This window comes from Zychaea mexicana (genome assembly GCF_025766255.1).
Source record: "Zychaea mexicana strain RSA 1403 chromosome Unknown BDB00scaffold_77, whole genome shotgun sequence".
NCBI lineage: Eukaryota > Fungi > Mucoromycota > Mucoromycetes > Mucorales > Lichtheimiaceae > Zychaea > Zychaea mexicana.
Genome location: NW_026516740.1, coordinates 69510 through 91781, shown reverse-complemented (window position 1 = coordinate 91781; position 22272 = coordinate 69510). Strand labels below are relative to the sequence as shown.

General features: G+C 37.7%; 6 protein-coding genes across 6 annotated transcripts; 5 read left to right on the top strand and 1 right to left on the bottom strand.

Moving 5' to 3' along the window:
- Positions 1–520: 520 nt before the first annotated feature.
- On the top strand, positions 521–3551 carry BDB00DRAFT_875731 (uncharacterized protein; the record flags this gene model as incomplete). Its single annotated transcript, XM_053127395.1, has 11 exons — positions 521–544; positions 704–773; positions 903–937; positions 1008–1076; positions 1171–1239; positions 1320–1456; positions 1525–1699; positions 1772–1848; positions 2793–3109; positions 3168–3319; positions 3405–3551. 11 exons carry the CDS (start codon positions 521–523, stop codon positions 3549–3551), a joined length of 1272 nt encoding a protein of 423 aa, XP_052976296.1.
- A 531-nt stretch (positions 3552–4082) lies between these two features.
- Positions 4083–4380, top strand: BDB00DRAFT_875730 (uncharacterized protein; the record flags this gene model as incomplete). Its single annotated transcript, XM_053127394.1, has 2 exons — positions 4083–4108; positions 4209–4380. The coding sequence occupies 2 exons, from the start codon at positions 4083–4085 to the stop codon at positions 4378–4380; spliced, it is 198 nt and encodes a 65-aa protein (XP_052976295.1).
- A 3277-nt stretch (positions 4381–7657) lies between these two features.
- On the top strand, positions 7658–10593 carry BDB00DRAFT_875729 (uncharacterized protein; the record flags this gene model as incomplete). The annotated part of the gene is made up of 11 exons (XM_053127393.1): positions 7658–7676; positions 7741–7905; positions 8035–8069; positions 8140–8208; positions 8303–8371; positions 8452–8588; positions 8657–8813; positions 8904–8980; positions 9835–10151; positions 10210–10361; positions 10447–10593. The coding sequence occupies 11 exons, from the start codon at positions 7658–7660 to the stop codon at positions 10591–10593; spliced, it is 1344 nt and encodes a 447-aa protein (XP_052976294.1).
- A 4057-nt stretch (positions 10594–14650) lies between these two features.
- Positions 14651–15591, bottom strand: BDB00DRAFT_875727 (uncharacterized protein; the record flags this gene model as incomplete). Its single annotated transcript, XM_053127392.1, has 3 exons — positions 14651–14947; positions 15217–15348; positions 15400–15591. The coding sequence occupies 3 exons, from the start codon at positions 15589–15591 to the stop codon at positions 14651–14653; spliced, it is 621 nt and encodes a 206-aa protein (XP_052976293.1).
- Positions 15592–17074: 1483 nt separating this feature from the next.
- On the top strand, positions 17075–21032 carry BDB00DRAFT_875726 (uncharacterized protein; the record flags this gene model as incomplete). Its single annotated transcript, XM_053127391.1, has 9 exons — positions 17075–17205; positions 17670–17716; positions 17789–17874; positions 17966–18130; positions 18225–18378; positions 18446–18774; positions 18874–19972; positions 20181–20495; positions 20584–21032. 9 exons carry the CDS (start codon positions 17075–17077, stop codon positions 21030–21032), a joined length of 2775 nt encoding a protein of 924 aa, XP_052976292.1.
- Positions 21033–21449: 417 nt separating this feature from the next.
- Positions 21450–22268, top strand: BDB00DRAFT_790636 (tetrapyrrole biosynthesis, uroporphyrinogen III synthase; the record flags this gene model as incomplete). Its single annotated transcript, XM_053120978.1, has 1 exon — positions 21450–22268. One exon carries the CDS (start codon positions 21450–21452, stop codon positions 22266–22268), a length of 819 nt encoding a protein of 272 aa, XP_052976291.1.
- Positions 22269–22272: the final 4 nt, after the last annotated feature.

Here is a 22272-nt window from a genome sequence, read left to right as displayed (position 1 = left end):
TATGATATATGAAGAAACATATCGGGTGTTTCGGGTGTTAATTTAGCCGTGGTGTTTCAAAAATTCTCAATTTTCGACAGCTCACGGTTTAAGTCAGTATGCACCATATTTTTTTCTTTTACTTCCTCTTCTTTTTGTTATTTTATAATATTCTTGATATTTTTCTTCTTGTTGACCATTTTCATTATTATATGATATTTCAAAATCAATTTGTTTATTTTTTTCATCATATAGAATATTAACATTTTTAATATTGTTTTCAATCATAAAATTAATTATAATTGATCTTTTTATTTTTGATGTAAATTTTTTATGTGTCTCTTCCATTTTGATATTAGTTTTATATATATTATAAAAATTCAATTTTTAAAAGAAATATTATGCAAATTTAGATAAAATTTAAATATCATTGCTCTTTTAAAATTACCATTTGCTGCTTCTTGCCCAAATTAAGAAACCCGTTCAAAACTACATTACGCAGCAACCTTTACCTTGTAACAACCTTTGTCTTCCTTCTTCAATGCCATGCCAACAGAATTTGATGGTAAGTGGTTTATTTCACATTTGTGATGTATGTATAAAAAACTCACTGTTGCTTCTCTCTACAAATAAACTCGAAAGTTATTTGGATGCATGCAAGTGCTCAATGCACTACGCAAAGCTCTCTAAATTTATTGATTCCCATACACCTCTTATATACGAGTACAAGCCAGACGTCGTCAATCCAGAAGATCTCAAGTCCAGTTTCAAACAGGTGTTCAATAGTGCTGCCAGTAAAAATTTGAAGAACATAAGTGATTTATAACTTTCCTTCAATATAATACATATATGTATGTATATGAAAAAGATAGTTTTCTGATTGCCACTTTTTTCACTATAGACTTTCTACACTGCCAATGTAGAAGCAATCGCTTGGGTGAAAATGTCAACTGAAAAGGTGTGTTTAAACTAAAGCTTCCACAAAAACGAGTATTTTAATTTCAATATATGCTAACTATATGTCGAAGGCAAAACACTGGAGCGCAATACATAGTAGCAGTAATGCAAGTAGTGAAGCTGTTGTTGTTGATACAGAGGTATTTGTTTTTGATAAAACTTTAAATAGTTATCTTGACTCGTTGTTTATTTTATATTCATTACTTCTATTATTCTTACTGTTACTATGCAAAGTTGTGCAATGTTCCTACCATTATTGACACGTCTCTCTTGGACCCGCTAAAAGAATACATAAAAGATAAGGTACTCTAATAATTTATATTACTTACGCTTAATTCGAACCAAAGAAAACGCATTTTAACGCCTGTTTTGTCATTTATTAGAAAAAGGGACTGAATCCAGCCATTCCCAATATTCGTGACGTTCATACTGTTGATGGATATCAGCAATATCTTTTCAAGTATTGTCTTGAGTTCATAAAGCAAGATAGATTACTCAAAACCGTCAACGGACCTCTGCAGTGAGTGGTCATATTTTTTTTATCGTTCAATATAGCTAATGGGTAGTCTAATGTGTTTTTTTGTGCAGGCTTGGTCTTTCCGGCATCATTAATACCGTCTCGACAGACAAGACAATCCCCATCGAGGACTATCTTGATAAAAACAGATTCGAGCATTTGGCCAACATCCTGAAGAAAGATGAAATGAGCAAAAAATGCATGGGTGATCCTATCGCAACTACAACAGTGAAGAGTGTATTAAGCGTAAGTATATCGGGTATAACAGAAGTATGGAAGGTGATTTTACTTATGATGTCATTGTGTATGTGTGTATAGAAATACGAAGGCGGTCGTATTGTGGGAGCTCGTGTTTACATACTTAAAAAAAAGCTAGAAATGTTGGAAGATGGCGAGTATACAGCTAAATCTCCAGTAGAAAAGACAGCCTGCACAAAAAAAAAGACAGCCTGCACAAAAAAAAAGACAGCCTATACAAACAGCCTGCACAAAAAAAAAGATAGCCTGCACAAACAGCCTACACAAAAAAAAAGACAGCCTGCACAAACAGCCTGCACAAAAAAAAAAAAGACAGCCTGCACAAACAGCCTGCACAAAAAAAAAGACAGCCTGTATAAACAGCCTGCACAAACAGCCTGCACAAAAAAAGACAGCCTGCACAAAAAAAAAAAGACGGCCTGCACAAACAGCCTGCACAAAAAAAAAGACAGCCTGCACAAAAAAAAAAGACAACCTACACAAACAGCCTGCACAAAAAAAAAGACAGCCTGCACAAAAAAAAAAGACAGCCTACACAAACAGCCTACATAAAAAAAACGACAGCCTGCACAAAAAAAAAGACAGCCTGCACAAACAGCCTGCACAGAAAAAGACAGCCTGTACAAACAGCCTGCACAAAAAAAAAGACAGCCTGCATAAACAGCCTGCACAGAAAAAGACAGCCTGTACAAACAGCCTACACAAAAAAAAAGACAGCCTGCACAAACAGCCTGCACAAAAAAGACAGCCTGTACAAAAAAAGACAGCCTGCACAAAAAATTAAAGATATACGATATCTTTGGCTACTTGTTAAGTTATTTGTTATTTGCAATGAAAAATCATATCACTGTCGATCCATTTTATGTATTCTTATGTAATCGTCATTTTTAGATTTGATATGATACAATTCGACTTTGATAACAAGTACAAGTATAGCATAAACGAGTCCTTTGTGAGATGGCAGTATATAATGCGTGTGTTATTCAGAGGTACCAATGTACATGTAAGAACATAAGTAACTGGAGCTGAAGACAACTTGTGATGATAAACGTAAACAAACTAATACATATGGGGTCTTCAGTGGCAAAGTAGTATCCGAAGCAACAAGAAGCGAAATGATTGACGCCCTTGCCACTGTATCATCTGGTCGTAAAATTGACATGTTTCTAATAACACAGTCTGAAGACGGGGAAGAAAGTTGTGTCGAGTTAGCAGCGAACGAGCATAAGAATGGAAATGCCGAGTTTGATATCGTGATCGAACAACAAGCCAAGAATATCGTCACAAATGTTTGCATCATGTCGCAATTAAGAAAATGGCTCGGTGTGGATATTGGCGTTGGAAGCAATACGAATCCTTTGATCATGGACGTTATTATTATGGACGGAGGGAAAAAGTGTAAAGAAAAGCATGTTTTAGTCACCATAATACGTGTATTAACTTAATGTTTTCCTAGGCCTTCGCGCATACTTGTATAGTGTGGCTAAAACTCAAGATGTATTTGTGGCGTCCAAAGTATCAAATAATTACGTCGTATTGCCAACAACATTAGCTGAGCTCGATGAATTCATTACACAAGGCAGCATTTATCTTCTACTAAATTACTCCGTTAGTTGTTACTGCTTCTATTGGTTCCATATAGACTTCAAGGCTATCAGAGATAAATACTAATATATATTTCACTGTCAAATAGAAATACATTATCACAGCTGCAAACGAAATTGTTGCTTCGACCGATAAAAGTACGAAAAGAAGATTTGAAGCTATTATGAATTACCAATTTGATCCAGACAGCCCCAAGATCTTTTTCTCGGAAAACAAAAAGCCAAAAGCAAGTTAGAAGTTGTAATTTTATTATAAATACCCGATTGACTCACTATCAAAATACATATACCTAACACTGTGGGAAAACATTTGGTTGATTCTTGTGGATATTGGTGAAATCTGGTTAAATCTGGTGACGACCAGTAGTGGATTGTTAAATATGGTTGTTTATGGTTAATTATAGCTTTATGACAGATACAAAAAAAGGTACAAGACAACCAGATCAGTCACTCTTGTTGAAATGGTTATTTCTTGTATATTCTTGTTAAGTATACTCAACTTTAAAACAGAAACGCATCTGTCAGCGTGCATGAAGTATAAAATATGGACACTGATAAAGGAGATTGTTTGCTATGCATTACCGTTCAATCAGTTTCATTCATTAAATTTTTATCAAGTACGCACGTCCTATCACTATGCCCTACATATTTTAATTATTGTTGATTCTCTTGAGTTATGTGCCCCTTTTATCTACATTTCTTTCTCATTTTCAACCCGCAAAACCACGATGCACACACAAAGCTATGATTTAACCTTGAACAAACCCATGGTTTTTGCTGATCAACAAGGCCCGTATTTAGTCTTTTGTAACCGCATAGACGAACTCAATGACCCGTCAGTAGCGTATAGAAGTGATCTGCACTGAAATATTGGAAATGTTGAAGTCGAATAGTAACCAGCAGCAGCAACAAGTTGAAAAGACAGCAACTACACCTATTACCACGGTCGATTTGATAAAGGAGCCTAAAGCACATAATATTAAGAAGGAGCATGTCATGTACCTAGTTATACAGCAAGCAGGTGGATTGGAGGGAGCGGCTGCCGAGTTGGCCATGAATATCTAACAAAAAGCGTCGTCAAAGGAGCCATAACAAGATTAAAAGATGAGCTACTATGCTCTAGAGAAGAGGAAAAAAAAGTTCTGTTGAAATCGATCAAGCAATCCTTACTTGATAAATGCATCATCGAGGTTGAGCAGCTTGCCATAGAACATGCCAACGTACCAATGGGCCGTTGCGTCAATCACGGGGGTGCTCGTCATTTGTACGTCAAGCATGGCGAAATTTCACCAAAAACGGCGACGAGGAAGGCAAAGAAACGCGAAGGTAATGAAAAAGCCATTATGATAACAGTATTTATTATTACCTGCCTATTTGTTTTTGCTTAAGACTGGTTTATAACTGTAGCTAACAACAAATGACGCCGCCTAAAGATAAGCAACAAGGAAGAGGCGGCAAGGGAAAGAAACGAACGCCACCGATTTCGCGTGGCCGCAGGTCGAAAACGGCACGACATTCATAACTGTAAGTGTTTTAATAAGCCAAACAATGACCAACGATAGCAATGGCAGCTAATTCATCGTCAATACCACATAGATTACGAGAGTATATAGATACGACTTTTTATATCCGTCCCTCTTGTTCCATATCCTTAACAATGCATTATTGTACCATCAATCACACAACAAGAAGGCCTGCGTTATTAAATACAAAGAGTAATTATCTAGAAATAAATAGTTACACTATCATGATACCGCTCAGAATTTAAGTAACATTTTCTGGTTATTCTTGGTTCCTCTTATTCTGATAAAATCTGGTAATATATGGTTATTTGTATTCTGATACTATCTGGTCTTTTATGGTTTTATACTTTCTGATAGATACTGGTTGTTCATGTTCCTTGAATCTGGTCATTTATGGTTCTGCTGGTGATTACTAGTCAATTTCTGATTGATTCCAGCTCTAGTCAATTTCTGTTTGATTCTGGCTCTGGTCAATTCTGGAACCAGAAATAACCAGATTCAACCCACAGTGTGACTGGAGCAGACCTGAAATTAACTTTTTTTCTAACAAGTTTATTAGGTCTATATTTCCTGCTCAAATCTTCTAGTCTTATCCCTTCACGGCTCAGCCGACATATTTTGTGAATCATCAGTAAGTTTATTTTGTCTTTCTTGCAATAGTAAATCAGTGTAGCCTGTTATATTAAAAGAGGAGTGGACTGCGAGGGGTTATCATATTGACGCGTGGCGGGATGAGAAAATTTACTGGTGCGTCACCAAATGAGGCAAATTAAGGTTACAAGCGTTCTTTGGTAAGTTACACAAAATATATAAAGTTATATAAATTTTTTTTTTTGATTTTTCATAAAACACTTTTTTTCTTTTTCTTTATCAAAATGTTTAAATCAAATGAAACACTATTTCGAACACTTTACGACGATGAACAAGCTATAATCTATTTACAAAAGTAAGGACTTATAAAACCTTTTATTTATAAAAAATGCGAAAAACCATTATCCATTGGAAAATATTATCAAAGATATCGATTTTATTGTTATCTAGATAATATTAGAAAAGGTATATTTGCCGAAACATTATTTGAAAAAACAAATCTACGACCAATACAAATAGTAGAACTATTACGTCAATGGATGATTGGTATGTATCTTTTATAATATAACATATATAATATTAACTTGTTTTTTTATATAGATCCTTCTCTTATAAAAGTGTCTCTACAAATGGGAATCGATGATGAAACAGTTACACGATTATATTCAAAAATACGCTTTGCGATAAAAACATGGATCCTTAACAATCAAGAGTTATGGAAAAATGTAATTGGTGAACAAGATGAAGTTGTTGAAATCAATGAATGCTGTTTTGGCAAAACAGAAATTACTACTGCAAAGCATAAACGATACAGAAAACATATGTGGATATTAGGCGGTTATCAAAGAAATTCAAATCTGTTCTTTTTGGTGCCTATTCAAAATCGAAAAATGTCAACATTATTACCAATAATCAAGGATCAAGTTTATCAAGGAACAACTATAATCACTGATGGTTTACGATCTTATACAAGCTTAAACAAGATGGGATATATTCATAAAGCAGTTGATCATTTGAAATATTTTGTGGATCCAAATGATTCAACAATATATACTAACAGTATGGAAGGTTTTTGGATGCATTTAAGAAAAACATATGCCCACTATAAAAAAAGATTCTGAGCTATATACATTGTATTTTTAGATTATGCTTTTAGAAAAAGATATCATCATAATTTGTTTGAAATGTTAAAAACAGTTATTATGTATTATAATGAAAATCAAACAGAAATCCAAGATTAATAAAAATACTCTTTATTCTATCAAATATTATATCCACATTTTTTAATTTATTGGTATTATTTTTACTTAATAATTTCTTTTCATACATTAATATATTGTATAATAATTGTAAACAATATTCATCTCTTTGAAAATTTTTATTAATGTTATTGCTATCATTATTTCTTTATCATCATCTGAATTGCTATCATCTGAATTATTATCATCTGAACTATTATCATCTGAATTACCATCATCTGTATAATAACCATCTTCTAAACAATATTCACAATATGTTCTATTACTATCTTCTTTTACATAGCATCTATTATATTCAAAATTCCTACATTTATTATTATTATTATATCTTTTCTTTTTAGTATTACTAATATTAGGAGTACTAAGATTTGAAAGACTTCGTTTATTACTATCATTGTTATTATCTTCTATTTCACTTTTATCTGTTAATAGCTCATCAATATTTTTTTCTCTATTATAATTTTCATTACTTACTAATATATCATTACCTTCTAATGAACTATTATCTGTAACAGATGGTGTTGATAAATTTTTTGTTTTATTATTATTGTATTTTTTTCTTTTACTTCCTCTTCTTTTTGTTATTTTATAATATTCTTGATATTTTTCTTCTTGTTGACCATTTTCATTATTATATGATATTTCAAAATCAATTTGTTTATTTTTTTCATCATATAGAATATTAACATTTTTAATATTGTTTTCAATCATAAAATTAATTATAATTGATCTTTTTATTTTTGATGTAAATTTTTTATGTGTCTCTTCCATTTTGATATTAGTTTTATATATATTATAAAAATTCAATTTTTAAAAGAAATATTATGCAAATTTAGATAAAATTTAAATATCATTGCTCTTTTAAAATTACCATTTGCCGCTTCTTGCCCAAATTAAGAAACCCATTCAAAACTGCATTACGCAGCAACCTTTACCTTGTAACAACCTTTGTCTTCCTTCTTCAATGCCATGCCAACAGAATTTGATGGTAAGTGGTTTATTTCACATTTGTAATGTATGTATAAAAAACTCACTGTTGCTTCTCTCTACAGATAAACTCGAAAGTTATTTGGATGCATGCAAGTGCTCAATGCACTACGCAAAGCTCTCTAAATTTATTGATTCCCATACACCTCTTATATACGAGTACAAGCCAGACGTCGTCAATCCAGAAGATCTCAAGTCTAGTTTCAAACAGGCGTTCAATAGTGCGGCCAGTAAAAATTTGAAGAACATAAGTGATTTATAACTTTCCTTCAATATAATACATATATGTATGTATATGAAAAAGATAGTTTTCTGATTGCCACTTTTTTCACTATAGACTTTCTACACTGCCGATGTAGAAGCAATCGCTTGGGTGAAAATGTCAACTGAAAAGGTGTGTTTGAACTAAAGCTTACACAAAAACGAGTATTTTAATTTCAATATATGCTAACTATATGTCGAAGGCAAAACACTGGAGCACAATACATAGTAGCAGTAATGCAAGTAGTGAAGCTGTTGTTGTTGATACAGAGGTATTTGTTTTTGATAAAACTTTAAATAGTTATCTTGACTCGTTGTTTATTTTATATTCATTACTTCTATTATTCTTACTGTTACTATGCAAAGTTGTGCAATGTTCCTACCATTATTGACACGTCTCTCTTGGACCCGCTAAAAGAATACATAAAAGACAAGGTACTCTAATAATTTATATTACTTACGCTTAATTCGAACCAAAGAAAACGCATTTTAATGCCTGTTTTGTCATTTATTAGAAAAAGGGACTGAATCCAGCCATTCCCAATATTCGTGACATTCATACTGTTGATGGATATCAGCAATATCTTTTCAAGTATTGTCTTGAGTTCATAAAGCAAGATAGATTACTCAAAACCGTCAACGGACCTCTGCAGTGAGTGGTCATATTTTTTTTATCATTCAATATAGCTAATGGGTAGTCTAATGTGTTTTTTTGTGCAGGCTTGGTCTTTCCGGCATCATTAATACCGTCTCGACAGACAAGACAATCCCCATCGAGGACTATCTTGATAAAAACAGATTCGAGCATTTGGCCAACATCCTGAAGAAAGATGAAATGAGCAAAAAATGCATGGATGATCCTATTGCAACTACAACAGTGAAGAGTGTATTAAGCATAAGTATATCGGGTATAACAGAAGTATGGAAGGTGATTTTACTTATGATGTCATTGTGTATGTGTGTATAGAAATACGAAGGCGGTCGTATTGTGGGAGCTCGTGTTTACATACTTAAAAAAAAGCTAGAAATGTTGGAAGATGGCGAGTATACAGCTAAATCTCCAGTAAAAAAGACAGCCTGCACAAACAGCCTGCACAAAAAAAGACAGCCTACACAAAAAAAAAGACAGCCTATACAAACAGCCTGCACAAAAAAAAAGATAGCCTGCACAAACAGCCTACACAAAAAAAAAGACAGCCTGCACAAACAGCCTGCACAAAAAAAAAAGACAGCCTGCACAAACAGCCTGCACAAAAAAAAAGACAGCCTGTACAAACAGCCTGCACAAACAGCCTGCACAAAAAAAGACAGCCTGCACAAAAAAAAAAGACGGCCTGCACAAACAGCCTGCACAAAAAAAAAGACAGCCTGCATAAACAGCCTGCACAAAAAAAAGACAGCCTGCACAAAAAAAAAAGACAACCTACACAAACAGCCTGCACAAAAAAAAAGACAGCCTGCACAAAAAAAAAAGACAGCCTACACAAACAGCCTGTATAAAAAAAACGACAGCCTGCACAAAAAAAAAGACAGCCTGCACAAACAGCCTGCACAGAAAAAGACAGCCTGTACAAAAAAAGATAGCCTGCACCAAAAATTAAAGATATACGATATCTTTGGCTACTTGTTAAGTTATTTGTTATTTGCAATGAAAAATCATATCACTGTCGATCCATTTTATGTATTCTTATGTAATCGTCATTTTTAGATTTGATATGATACAATTCGACTTTGATAACAAGTACAAGTATAGCATAAACGAGTCCTTTGTGAGATGGCAGTATATAATGCGTGTGTTATTCAGAGGTACCAATGTACATGTAAGAACATAAGTAACTGGAGCTGAAGACAACTTGTGATGATAAACGTAAACAAACTAATACATATGGGGTCTTCAGTGGCAAAGTAGTATCCGAAGCAACAAGAAGCGAAATGATTGACGCCCTTGGCACTGTATCATCTGGTCGCAAAATTGACATGTTTCAAATAACACAGTCCGAAGACGGGGAAGAAAGTTGTGTCGAGTTAGCAGCGAACGAGCATAAGAAAGGAAATGCCGAATTTGATATCGTGATCGAACAACAAGCCAAGAATATCGTCACAAATGTTTGCATCATGTCGCAATTAAGAAAACGGTTCGGTGTGGATATTGGCGCTAGAAGCAATACGAATCCTTTGATCATGGACGTTATTATTATGGACGGAGGGAAAAAGTGTAAAGAAAAGCATGTTTTAGTCACCATAATATGTGTATTAACTTAATGTTTTCCTAGGCCTTCGCGCATACTTGTATAGTGTGGCTAAAACTCAAGATGTATTTGTGGCGTCCAAAGTATCAAATAATTACGTCGTATTGCCAACAACATTAGCTGAGCTCGATGAATTCATTATACAAGGCAGCATTTATCTTTTACTAAACTACTCCGTAAGTTGTTACTGCTTCTATTACTTGTATATAGACTTCAAGACTATCAGAGATAAATACTAATATAAATTTCATTGTTAAATAGAAATACAGTATCACAGCTGCAAACGAAATTGTTGCTTCGACCGATAAAATAACGAAAAGAAGATTTGAAGCTATTATGAATGACCAAGTTGATGCGGACAGTCCCAAGATCTTTTTCTCAGAAAACAAAAAGCCAAAAGCAAGTTAGCCCTAGGGTAGGAGGATAGAGTCCTAGGGTAGAGCAGTTGTAGTATTCTTATGATCCATCAATGTACCCGCTTGATTCACAATCATGATACATATACCTACTAGACTACGCTGTACATACATATGCAATAATGATTACTTTGAATCATAAACCAATTCATAAATACCTGTAAAGATACACTAGGTCAAAAAAGTGTCCCAATGATTGGAACATTTGGATACTTTCTCTTTTTCCTCTTGATATACTGAACCAATCAATGTGAAACTTTGTGTTAGAGATGGTGTGAATATGCACAAGCGGACTTCAAAATAATATAATGATGGGCAGAGTATTAAAGGAGTAGGAGCTATTTTCTTTTAAAGATATAAGTATTAACTATAAATTTTAAATCTTTTTTTGAAACATCAAATATAAAAACAAAGAATATTTAATTTATAAACTGTTGAAAAATAACAACAAGAATAAAGATTAATTTTAATCTTGCTTATTGTAAATATCTTTCTATCAATAAATTTTATAAGTTATTGGGAAATACAAATTGTAAAACTGAAAATAATCATATAACTAATTAAATTCCTTATTAGGAAATTTGTTTTTGAAAAAGGGAATTTTTTCTCTAATAGTAAGAATAATTTAAAGTCCAAAATATAATATTTATGAAAATTTAATAATTTTTTCAAATATACAGTATTTAGTACTTATTAAAATTTTATATTCAAATATCTGATAAAACATTTTCTATCTTTTTCCAATAAGTTATATTTGACGTGTTTATATAAAAATAATATATCACTATATTTTATTTTTAGTTAAAAGTTATAGAATTGTAATTTTATTTATTTCTATAGTAACAGATTAATCAATAAGATTAAATATATAGATTATCAATCTACCATTAAAATTATTTTCTACTAATACATAAAATTAAATTCTACTAATAAATAGATTTCTACTAATAATTAAAATAAAACTCAGTAAGTATTAGTATACTCTCTTTTCGGTGACAATCTGTAACAATTAATTTTACTGTAAACAGTAAATTGATTTTGTTACTATAGTATATAGTCAACCATATTATGTTATAGTGTTCTATACATGATTGGAGGAACATTACCTTTCCACTGATTTATATTGATTAATAACATTTATTCTGTTTCAGAATGATTTCCTAAAAAATATCTAACATTTCAAAAACAAAAAAAAATTATTCATTTTTTTTTATCTTTTCCATAAAATTTTAATTTATTAATTTTAGTAGATTAGTTAATCATGGCTATATTAATATTTACGGTTTAGTTCCCTTTGAAAATGTATTCTGATCTGTAATTGCTCTTGTTGGCATAATCGGTCAAAACAAACTGGATGATGCGAGTGAGTTGCCTTTCGCTCAGGGAGATGTTGGATGGTAATCGATAGGTCCACAAAGTATACGGGAGCTCCTTGTACGGTTGCTGCAAAGTAACTGATATATGGATAGGAGCTGCTTGAGAGATTTGAGGGACTGTTGGTCTATTACTTCTGCTTCTACAACCTTTTTCAAATCATCAGAGAGACAGCAGTTGCAAGGCATGATTATTGTAACGATATCTTTGAGCTTCAGGATTGATTCTGCTGTAATTTTTGGTAGGTTGGGAGCAAAAATTTCATCTGCAGCTGCAAATGTGTACACATGACGTTTTCCTGGAATTGAGACAATCCTGGCTTTCTTGGCAGGTTTGGCTGTTTCTCCATCTTCCTCATGGGAGTGCTTGTTTAGGTGAGTAACATTGATATGCGACTCAAGCTTGGTTTTCAACTCGCAGTAGAAAAGGCAAGAAGGACAGGCATGTTGCTGTTTGATATTGTTATTCTCGATCCCCGTATCTATAGCAACAAACGTGATATCCTTGGTGCTGATGTTTCTAGCACCAGTTTTATGCGACGGCAGCCTGGTACCATGTACTATTTCCAAGTGATTATGTAAATTTTGTGGCGTTATGAATGTGTGATTTTGTGTGTCCGGCATGCATAGCAGGTGTTAATTAATGTGATTAGTTGTGTTGATATGGTGACCAATAGAAGTGTAGAATGCTAGGGACAACTGAGGTGAGTTTTATTTTTCTAGGTGTGCTATAAAGCGTCGAGTCTTATTTCAGACCACGTTGTTGTGGGCTCGGACTAAAAAAGCAGTGAATCTTGCGCACCACACAAGCAACTATAGTTGTCGTATAGTGAAAGCGGCGGGAGCTTAAGGTAAGAGATGGCATCGTGTATTTGCTCGGAGGTCGGCGAGGTGGAGTAAAACTGACGCCAACATCGTTCCTACACGATAACTGGGGTGAAATGTCCCTTTCATCGTGACGCAGTTTTCAGGGTGTATGAAGAGTGTTAGTTTTCGCGGTTGCATATGCATAGCAGTAATTTCGTCGTTGCTTTTTTGTATCCATCACTACTCCTCAATTAGAGGAATTTTCGATTCCATCATTTTCTCCCCCCTTCCTTGTGTATTTCGTTTGTCAACCCTATATTGTAAACCGTCAATCTGTAGCATAGGTGCATATTACATCTATTGTCACGGTCTCAGTTTCCATCATTTACACAAAAAACAGACAACTTTTTAAATCTACACACATCATTTGGTGTCTTCTAACAGAAACGGACATAGTCTTGCATTTCCACTCGTAACAGACATAAGGGTCAATTAATAGCGTGGACACCGCTGCTACGCCCGCAAATTGATCTAGCAAATGGAACCACCAAAACCGAAGTCTGGCCAAAACGTTCTGTATGGCTATGGCTTTTTTAAATGATGTGCTAAAGCAAATAACTGGACGGATGATGGCAAGCTGTTACATGCTCCAAACTACATGTACAGCAGAGCACAACGGTGGACGTTACGCAACGAGTTCTCAACATAGTGTGAATTTGTCGTTTGCTTTCGGCGTGCATTTAGTGAACGCGTCAATTATCGCAAGGTGCCCTAGTCTATCATGGAGCTACACATGGGTTCATTAGAGACGCTCACCTCATATATTGACTAGTTCGAAGACCTCCGGTGTCAGCTTATTGAGACTTAAGAAGCCCTGTAATTTACAAAATACACATAGGACATCGTTCAGTTGGTCTTCGAGTTTCGAAAGATCCGTTGTAAGCTTCTTAATTTTGCTATCACGTCATTGATTGCGTCCTTTTGCCCATCTCGAACGATTGACTTGCTAACAAGACGTCTCGTTGCGTTTATTTGTTGGATTAGCTTGTCAAGAGCATCCTCAAGTCTATATCCTTTAACGTTGGCTCACGCAATTCTTGTGGCAGTTGGGCATGTGATGTTGATGCCACGTCTTGTTCTAACCAAAGTTGATGTCTGGCCATTGTTTGTTTTTTTTAAGCGCGCAAAGTTGCGTCGAGTTTTACTGGTAGTAAATGGTTGGTCATCAAAACCAAGGCCCAGTGAGCCCGCCATAAGCCATGAAGGATTGCTTTGATTATAATGTGACTACGAGTGCTCGATAGATCCGGTGAAAATTATAGATGGAAGACAGCGGCGTGAATTTGTGCAGCGTCAACAGACAGCAGTAGGAGATCACGCCAGACAGAGCGCCATATGCAACGTTTTTTTAGAAGATCGCAAAGGAAGTGGTAAAGATCATTGATAACCCATTGACGCACACAGGACTTTTGTTCGAGGCAGATTCGACTGGCAAAAAGTCGATGTAGCGTATCACGGCAAGATACCTTTTGGTTTTGGTGAAATGCCTGAAACCAAAGGTTGCGCCGGTACAGCCTTAGTAGTTGACCAAAAGTGCCTCCACTCTTGTTTGGACGGAAAATCTTGAATTACTGAGACTGGATATAGGCGGATGATGACGAAATCCAAAATCACCAAATATGCACCAGCGGACAAGAAGCTGGACATCATGAGGTGCTGTGGCTGGATCAAATCCAGGTGCCACTAGATTAGAACTGAAGCAGGCGCGATAGAAGAAAGGATGGTGTAGAAGTTGTCCCGAATCAAGCATGACGTAGAGGCTGGAAACGATCGGAGGAAAACGTTCTGGTTCATCCATTGTTTTTCGTCTCAGGCACCAGAGTTGGAAGTCGGGATAAAGATATCTGAAACTAGGATCAGATGGCGCGCTAGTGCCATGAGTGATTTATCGACTGCCAGAGGATGCGGTTTTGGTAGTTGGCGATTGTGTCGAGGATCAGGTAATACGGACCACACAACACACAATCGACATTTCATACAAGCCAATTCAATTCTCGGCAACGGTTGACGGCAAGGAGGTATATCTTCTAACACTGTGCTTTTCAGTGATTGACTTTGATAAAGTATCAAGTGCACCCGACTCGAAGTATTCGCTTTGACCTGTTTCTGAAAGATCCACAAGATCCAGGATCGACGAAAGCCCACCGCTAAATTTTTTATATATGAGTCATTCTACTTTTAATAAATAGTAGTTACTTCAGAATCAAATTTGCCTCGTGCGTTTATGTTCCTCTTTCGAGAGTTTCGTTCCAGCCTTATAAGCATTATGTAATTCAATAGCTCGGCGTTTGATAATCGTTCCAACTGACATCTGGTCGTCTTCTTTGTTGTCTAAATACAATTCATGTTCACTATCTCTAAATATAAAAGTGTACCTTTGAAAATAACCGCGTCGTCTCTGGCGAGTTTTCTTCATCCATTGACCGTGCCCGTTCCACAGAAGAACCATCCACTTCTTCTATATCTTTTTCCAGTTGACGTCCAAAACTCTTCTCTTGCAGGATTGCCTATCGTCGAGCATTAATTGAGCCTTCTTGTCTTGCATCCATGTTTAATACTTTGAATTCAAATGCTTGTGCGAACAGCTGAGTGAATCTTTTTCGCTTCATAAACGTTTCAAGCTCGTTGCAATAGGCGCACAAAGCCAAATGGAACTTGCGTTCAGTAAAGAGCTTGTCAATCCAGTCTTTGCACAGCTGCAAAGCCTCGGATGCACTGTTCAACAAGGTCCCTCCTTCTTGTTGTGCCATGCCCCTGCGCAAGCAGTTTTGGATCAAGCCAATATCCAAGCTGTAATTTTAGTTTGTCAATCGTGGCAACACCAGCCCCATATGCGACGCTTAATCCGTGCAGTTTGGGTGAATTCTGCATGTTGTTGTAAAAAAGAGAAAAAGGACCCTAATTTATATATTTTTGTGCTGCGTTTAGTGGATTGAAAGTTGCCAACGTTCTTTTATTGAACTCGCGCCATTCGTCGATCGTCACACTTGCTTCTTGTTGCCGTCACCAGGTTTCTGGTTCACCCTTCGTTTGCCATCCTTGTGTTCGGCAAGTTTGAAAGCTCTTGATTCTGTTTTTCGCCCAGTAAACCGTTCTTGCACTACCAATATTGCATTTCTAAGTATTACTTGAGATCAAATGTTACCGTGTTACACAGAAAGACGTGCTTCAATTGTTCGTGTATGAAACAGGTATAGTGCATTGGCGGAGGATATTGTCCATTAGGTCACACATTGTGTGGGCAATAAGAATAATAATGCGGTTCCTGATGAGAAACTATATTCAATATCTCTCTGGCCCGACAAGGAAAACATAGCTTGACAACCTGTTAAAAGCAGTCATATATTGTAGTGCTTCTCCATCAACTAATACAACATCGTGACAAAGAATTTCTCTTTGCGCATATTAGTTATAAGTTGTCGACAAAGAATGCTTCAGAGTTGACGCGGGGGGTGGGGGGGCTGAGGAACTCTATGAAGGGTATTTTGTGATTTGGGTCTCTAAAATTTAATAAGATTTTCATTGCCAATCTAATGAAAAACAAGGGCACTAATGACAATAGAGCCTATTATGAACTATTCGTAATTTATTACTTCTTTAGGTCCAGACCCTTTTCGCACCACCCCCACCTTGGGGTCGGTGTTCAGACTCCTCCTCCCCTCCCCCTCCCCCCAAATTCACATCATTTCCACTACGCAAACCCAGTATTAGATATGCGAGTTTATGTATGCACTGCCAGTTGAAAGTACATGGCAGGGCTCTATTATTTACATAACAGATCGAATGCAAGGACACGCACCACAACGCGAAGAGCTGGTTACTTTTGCTCCAAGGCGCCGCTCCCTCTCACTGTGCTTCACGTCAATCAGCGATCAGTCTGTTTAAACAACAGCTAAAACAAAAAGAAGTGTGTTTAAGATTCATCAGCAATGGGACGTCGGAACGCTCGGAGGATCTTTTTTTATTTTTGGGGGCTGACTTTTGAGATAATTATAACCTGGTTGGGTTGCCAAGGAGAGAGAGAGAGAGAGAGCGTTTATATGGAATGTATTGGGTGGTACTGCTACCTTCTCTCTTCTTCTTCTTCTTTATCCCCTTTTAAACTTATACCTTGTATTATCCTTTGCTGGTGGAGAGAGATAGAGAAAGAGTGTGTGGTGTGAAGAAGCAAAAGAAAACCCGCAAGACAACAACACACGACACGGCACGAAACACACACACATAGAAGGGTCAATGGACGCTTATTACGACGACACAACCTTTGTTTTTGAAGAGAACGAAGATCCTTGTTGCAATGGATGCTCGAAGCCCATTGAGGACGGTTCAGTCGTGCAATTCGGTGACGGCATTTGGCACTTTGAATGGTAGGGCTTCTTTCTCTTACTCATATTTGACGAAAGAAAGAAAGAAAGAAAGAGAGAAAAAGAGACAAAAAGGGCCACCCCTTCTTTCTCCCTCTCTTTACATTGGCCTTTTTTCTCCCTCTCCTGGCTAACTCTATTGTGTGTGTGTGCTCTGCACTCTCCTCACTTCCCTGGGAAGAGAAAGAAAAGGGCACCACTCAAGACGTACTTTTGTGTGTGTGTGTGTGTGTGTCTCTCTCTCTCTCTCGCTCTCTTTTTTCTTTCTTTCATTCTTTCTGTATTGTCCTTGTTTCCTCTTACTTGTATAACCTCTCTTTTCCAATAATAATGCTAACCGACACGAAAACGACAATAATGGATATTTGCAGCTTCCGTTGTGCGAAATGTCAAAAACTGGTCGAATGCTACAGTAACTTACTACTTCTCCGCGATGGAAGTCCAATATGTGAAGATTGTTCTTATAGCTGTCATGCTTGTCATGAAGCCATTAAAGATGAGGCCATTATGACAGGTAGAGAAAAAATGACTATTTTCCTTTCAGGCCAATCCATGATATTGAACTTTTTAATTTTTTTACCGGTAGGCGACGAGGCATACCACGCTGATTGTTTCCGCTGCGTTCAATGTAATATCAGAATCGAAGATCTCGTATTTACACAGACTAGCAAGGTAAAGGGAAAGATACAATGGATGGTGTGGGGTCTAGTAGTGTACACTAACTACAACAAACATAAAACGGTAACGATTTTGCATGATGCAGGGTATTTTCTGCACAGCGTGTCACGAATTACGAAAACAAATGCGTCAAAAACGAAAGGAAGAACGTCTTTTACTTCAGCAACAACAGCAACAACAGCAACAGCAACACGCAAACGATAGTAACTCTTCTTCTACGCTCGTCCGGGACCCCTTGTACCGAATTCAGGTACGTCTGTTTGTACCTTATTCAAGGAGGGAGAGCGAAAGAGTTTTGTAGTATTTTATTGTCTTAACCTGCCTTCGCTCTTTCTTGAATCCAGCTTGGTCTTCAACGAGGCGATTCATTGGATTCTACCACGGGCCGAGGTATCGTTGCAAACAAAGAACGAAGAGGAGGTATCTCGGGCAATGATTCTCGACTCGACAGTATCCTGAACGACAAGGATCAAGGCACATCAAAGAATGTTATCCTCAGTAAGTGCAAAGCATGATATCATACACGAATTTTATGACAGGTGATCTAACAACCATAATAATACAGGTTCGCGTGAACTCAGCGAACTTAATCAGATGCTGAATACTGGACTGACAGAAGATCAAAGTTCGCCTGCAGCAACAAAAGCAGCAACCAATACGACCACCTCACACGAAAACATCCCTAGCCCACCCAGAACCCGAGGGTCAAGCTCTCCATCATCTGACGTCACATTTCAATCGCTTACCGATGAAATCGATGCCGTCGAACTCCCTGCCTCTATTGATCCTTCTTCAGCAACCGACGAACAGACTCGAATAGCACAGCTAGAACGTGAATTACGAAGCACGAAAAGCCAGCTTAAAGAAGTCGATACCAAGTTTAACAAGATCAAGGTGAAAAAAAACCCTCAAGACATTTTATTATTTTGTAAAACATTGGAACTTTAATATGCTTATCAACATGGAAAACTGGAACGCAAACGCACATTTTAGGCAATAAGCAGGAAAGCGCTGGACGAATTCCATATTGTTAAAGAAGGCTATGCCGCCGAGGTCTCTGCTCGACAGAATGCCGAAGCCATAGCAGCCAAATTGAAAGCAGAGCTCTTGGTTTATCATCAAGCATCCATCTTTGGCAACGGTGAAGCAATCACAATCACAAAAAAGCAAGTCGAAAGTTTGGGTCAGATGAAGGCTGCGCTTGAACAACTGTGCAAGGAACTCCGTATCCATCGCGATGAACTTGTGTTTGAGATGACGAATGCGGCTGCCACTCGAATGTCAACGGATGTGGTATGGGAAAAGAACCATCAGGCGAACCAACAACAGCTACGATCGGTCCAAGGCGATATCGAGGCTGCCAAATTGGGATATGCGCGCCTTGTCAAGGCTCGAGATGATATTATCAACGAAATGATCATGCTCAACACCAAAAACGCCGAGTTGACGACACTGAACAATGACTTGTCGCGACGTGTCACAGAACGTGAACGTGAAGCTTTGGCTGTGATGGCTGGTACAAGCTTTTTGGGCGATGACAGTAATAATAATACCAGCAACAAAAGTGGTAGTGGTGCTGCTGCGTCGGATGGTAATGCCAACAAGCAGCCACAACTACACCTGCAGCAACAAGATTCAGGATTGGATCTCAATAATAGCGTATCTTTGGAAAGAAAATCGTCGGATCATCAGAACGTTCGCAAGATTGCTCAACGCGATAGTATTAGCAAGGCAGAGCCGCCCAAGATGTTCAAGTTCCGTCGCAACAAGTTTGGTCGTCGCAACAACAGCAACAGTAAAAAGAACAACACGAATAATAATAGCGACAAGGAGAATGACACTACAATGACGATCGGTGTGCCCTATGATGCCAATGTCGCTGGTCAGCCGCTCGGCAATGCTGGACCGGAAACTCTACAACAGGGCAGTCGACAAAAGACGAGTAACAATAACGAGCTTATCAAGGAATTGGAAAACACGGCTGCGCGTGGTCGTGCCGGACACAACTTTGCACAAACGCGTTTCTTGCGACCCTGTAAATGTGATGTGTGTAATGAAAAGATGTGGCGTGTCAGTGAACTCAAATGCCAAGGTAAGGAAAAAAAAAGAAGTATACATTATTTTGTCATGTGCCAAGTAGATTTACGACTTGTAATAGATTGTGGATACATTTCACATTTCAGGTGTATGCATAATGTATCAGCCAGCTGTACAGGACGCTTAAATCCAGATGGTACTCGGCATGAAGGTAGGGCTATTACTACCACTCTTTTTATTACTATACTCACTCCTTTGTGTAGCCATGTTTGGCAACGATCTTGTAGCGCAGGTCCGCTCCGAGAACGGCACTGTACCGAAAATCGTGCAAAAGTGCATTGAGGCTGTAGAAACCCGAGGCATGGATTTCGAAGGAATATACCGCAAGTCGGGTGCTGCTGGTCAGATGCGGCTTATCCAGCAAGCCTTCGAGAACGGAGACGAAACATGCAATCTATGTGACGAGGATCAATGGAACGATATCTGTGCCATTACCAGTGTATTGAAGCAATACTTCCGAGACCTGCCCAATCCATTGTTCACACATGAAATGCATAGCAACTTTATGGATGCTGCCAGTAAGTTCTCGTTCTTGTTGCTGCTATTGCAAGACGTTCTTTTTCCAGTATTTAACGGACTGTGTGACCTGTGTGTGTGTGTATACAGAACCATCATCATCTACCGATCAACAATTCGCACTCTATCAAAAAGCCATCCACTCACTTCCTTCTGAAAACTACAATACGCTCAAATACCTGATGCAACATCTCGACAAGGTGCAGCAACAGAGCCAGGAGAATCTCATGACGACCAAGAATTTGGCCGTGGTCTTTGGACCTACATTGATGCGCAACCGGGATGAGGGGCTAGACATTGTTGACATGAATCACAAGATCAATGCGATCGAGTATATTCTGAGCCATTTCAAGACCTTGTTTGCTGACCCAGCACCAGGACAACACAACCATTCATCGCCGTTGCCTTCGGCATCCAGTCGACGCAACTCTCTATCCGTGGCTGCACGCAAGCACCATCGTCGTGAACTTTCCACGGATGATCTGCTTCGTCAGGTGCCACCAGCAGTGCCACCAAAACAAAACGCAGGCTATATCTAGAGCTTCCTCTTTTTCCTACTTTCTTTTCCAACCCGCATATTCTTCATTTCATATAAACCCCCCCCAGCACAGCATTATCGCGTGGTTTATATATGCATTAACTGATCCACGCACACCCACACACACACTATATACGTATACATATATATATAACTCTCCCTCCTTCACAAATCGATCCACCCTCTTTTCTCTCTTTCTTGTAGTATGTTCTTTCTGTTTTGTACCCTTTCTTCTACTCCAAACCACCACCACCACCACCCTCTGTTTCCTCTATAATTTAGTGCCTCATGTATATCACAAGCAACCTCCAAAAACACTGCAAAACAAGCTTTTGCTGGTTCAAAAGTTTCATTACAACAAACGAGAAAATTTACAACCACATCATCTTTCTTTCTTGTATTTGTTACCTCAAAAATCATGCCAAAGGTTCTTTTGTTTAAAACAAAGGAGAGTTGTAAAACCCATCATGATAAAACAACAACAACAACAACAACAACAGAAGACGAATACCAACTTGCCCTTGCACGTCACAACTATAACGTCAACTTTATACCCGTTCTTGATTCCAAAAGTGAATCAGTTACGTTCATTCAACAACTCTTGGCCAAACCACCACCCACTACCATTGGTAGTATCATCTTTACTTCACAACGCTCGGTCGATACTTGGGCCATTGCTTCTTCAAACATAACTGTCCACCCTCAATGGCGGTCACTCCATGTATTTATTGTTGGCACCAAAACGGCCGAGAAACTGACCCAACTAGGATTCTTTCACGGCACTGTACCTACCATTGTTAAAGATCGCGCTGTACAATTAGCCGACGCCATGATTCCTTTTCTTTTGCAGCAGCAAGGAGGCAAGCAAGGCGTATTGTTTCTTGCAGGCGATAAACGCATGAACGAGTTACCGACGCGTTTGACAAAAGCAAACATACCGTTCCAAGAAGTGCGAGCCTATTCCACATGTGCCCACCCGGACCTTACACAGCGTTTGTTGTCTTCTTCTCAGGCACATGGGTTACCGGACTGGGCCGTGTTTTTCAGTCCCTCCGGTGTCAATTATGTGTTGGAACGAAACCCTGAGCTCGTCGACACGATTCCAAAGCTTGCTGCCATTGGTGCGACCACAGCAGAGCATATGCACCAACGCGGATTGTCGGTGGCTGCTGTAGCATCCAAACCGCGCGCTCTTGAATTGGCTGCTGCTATCGCTGAACATGATCATGATCAATAGACTG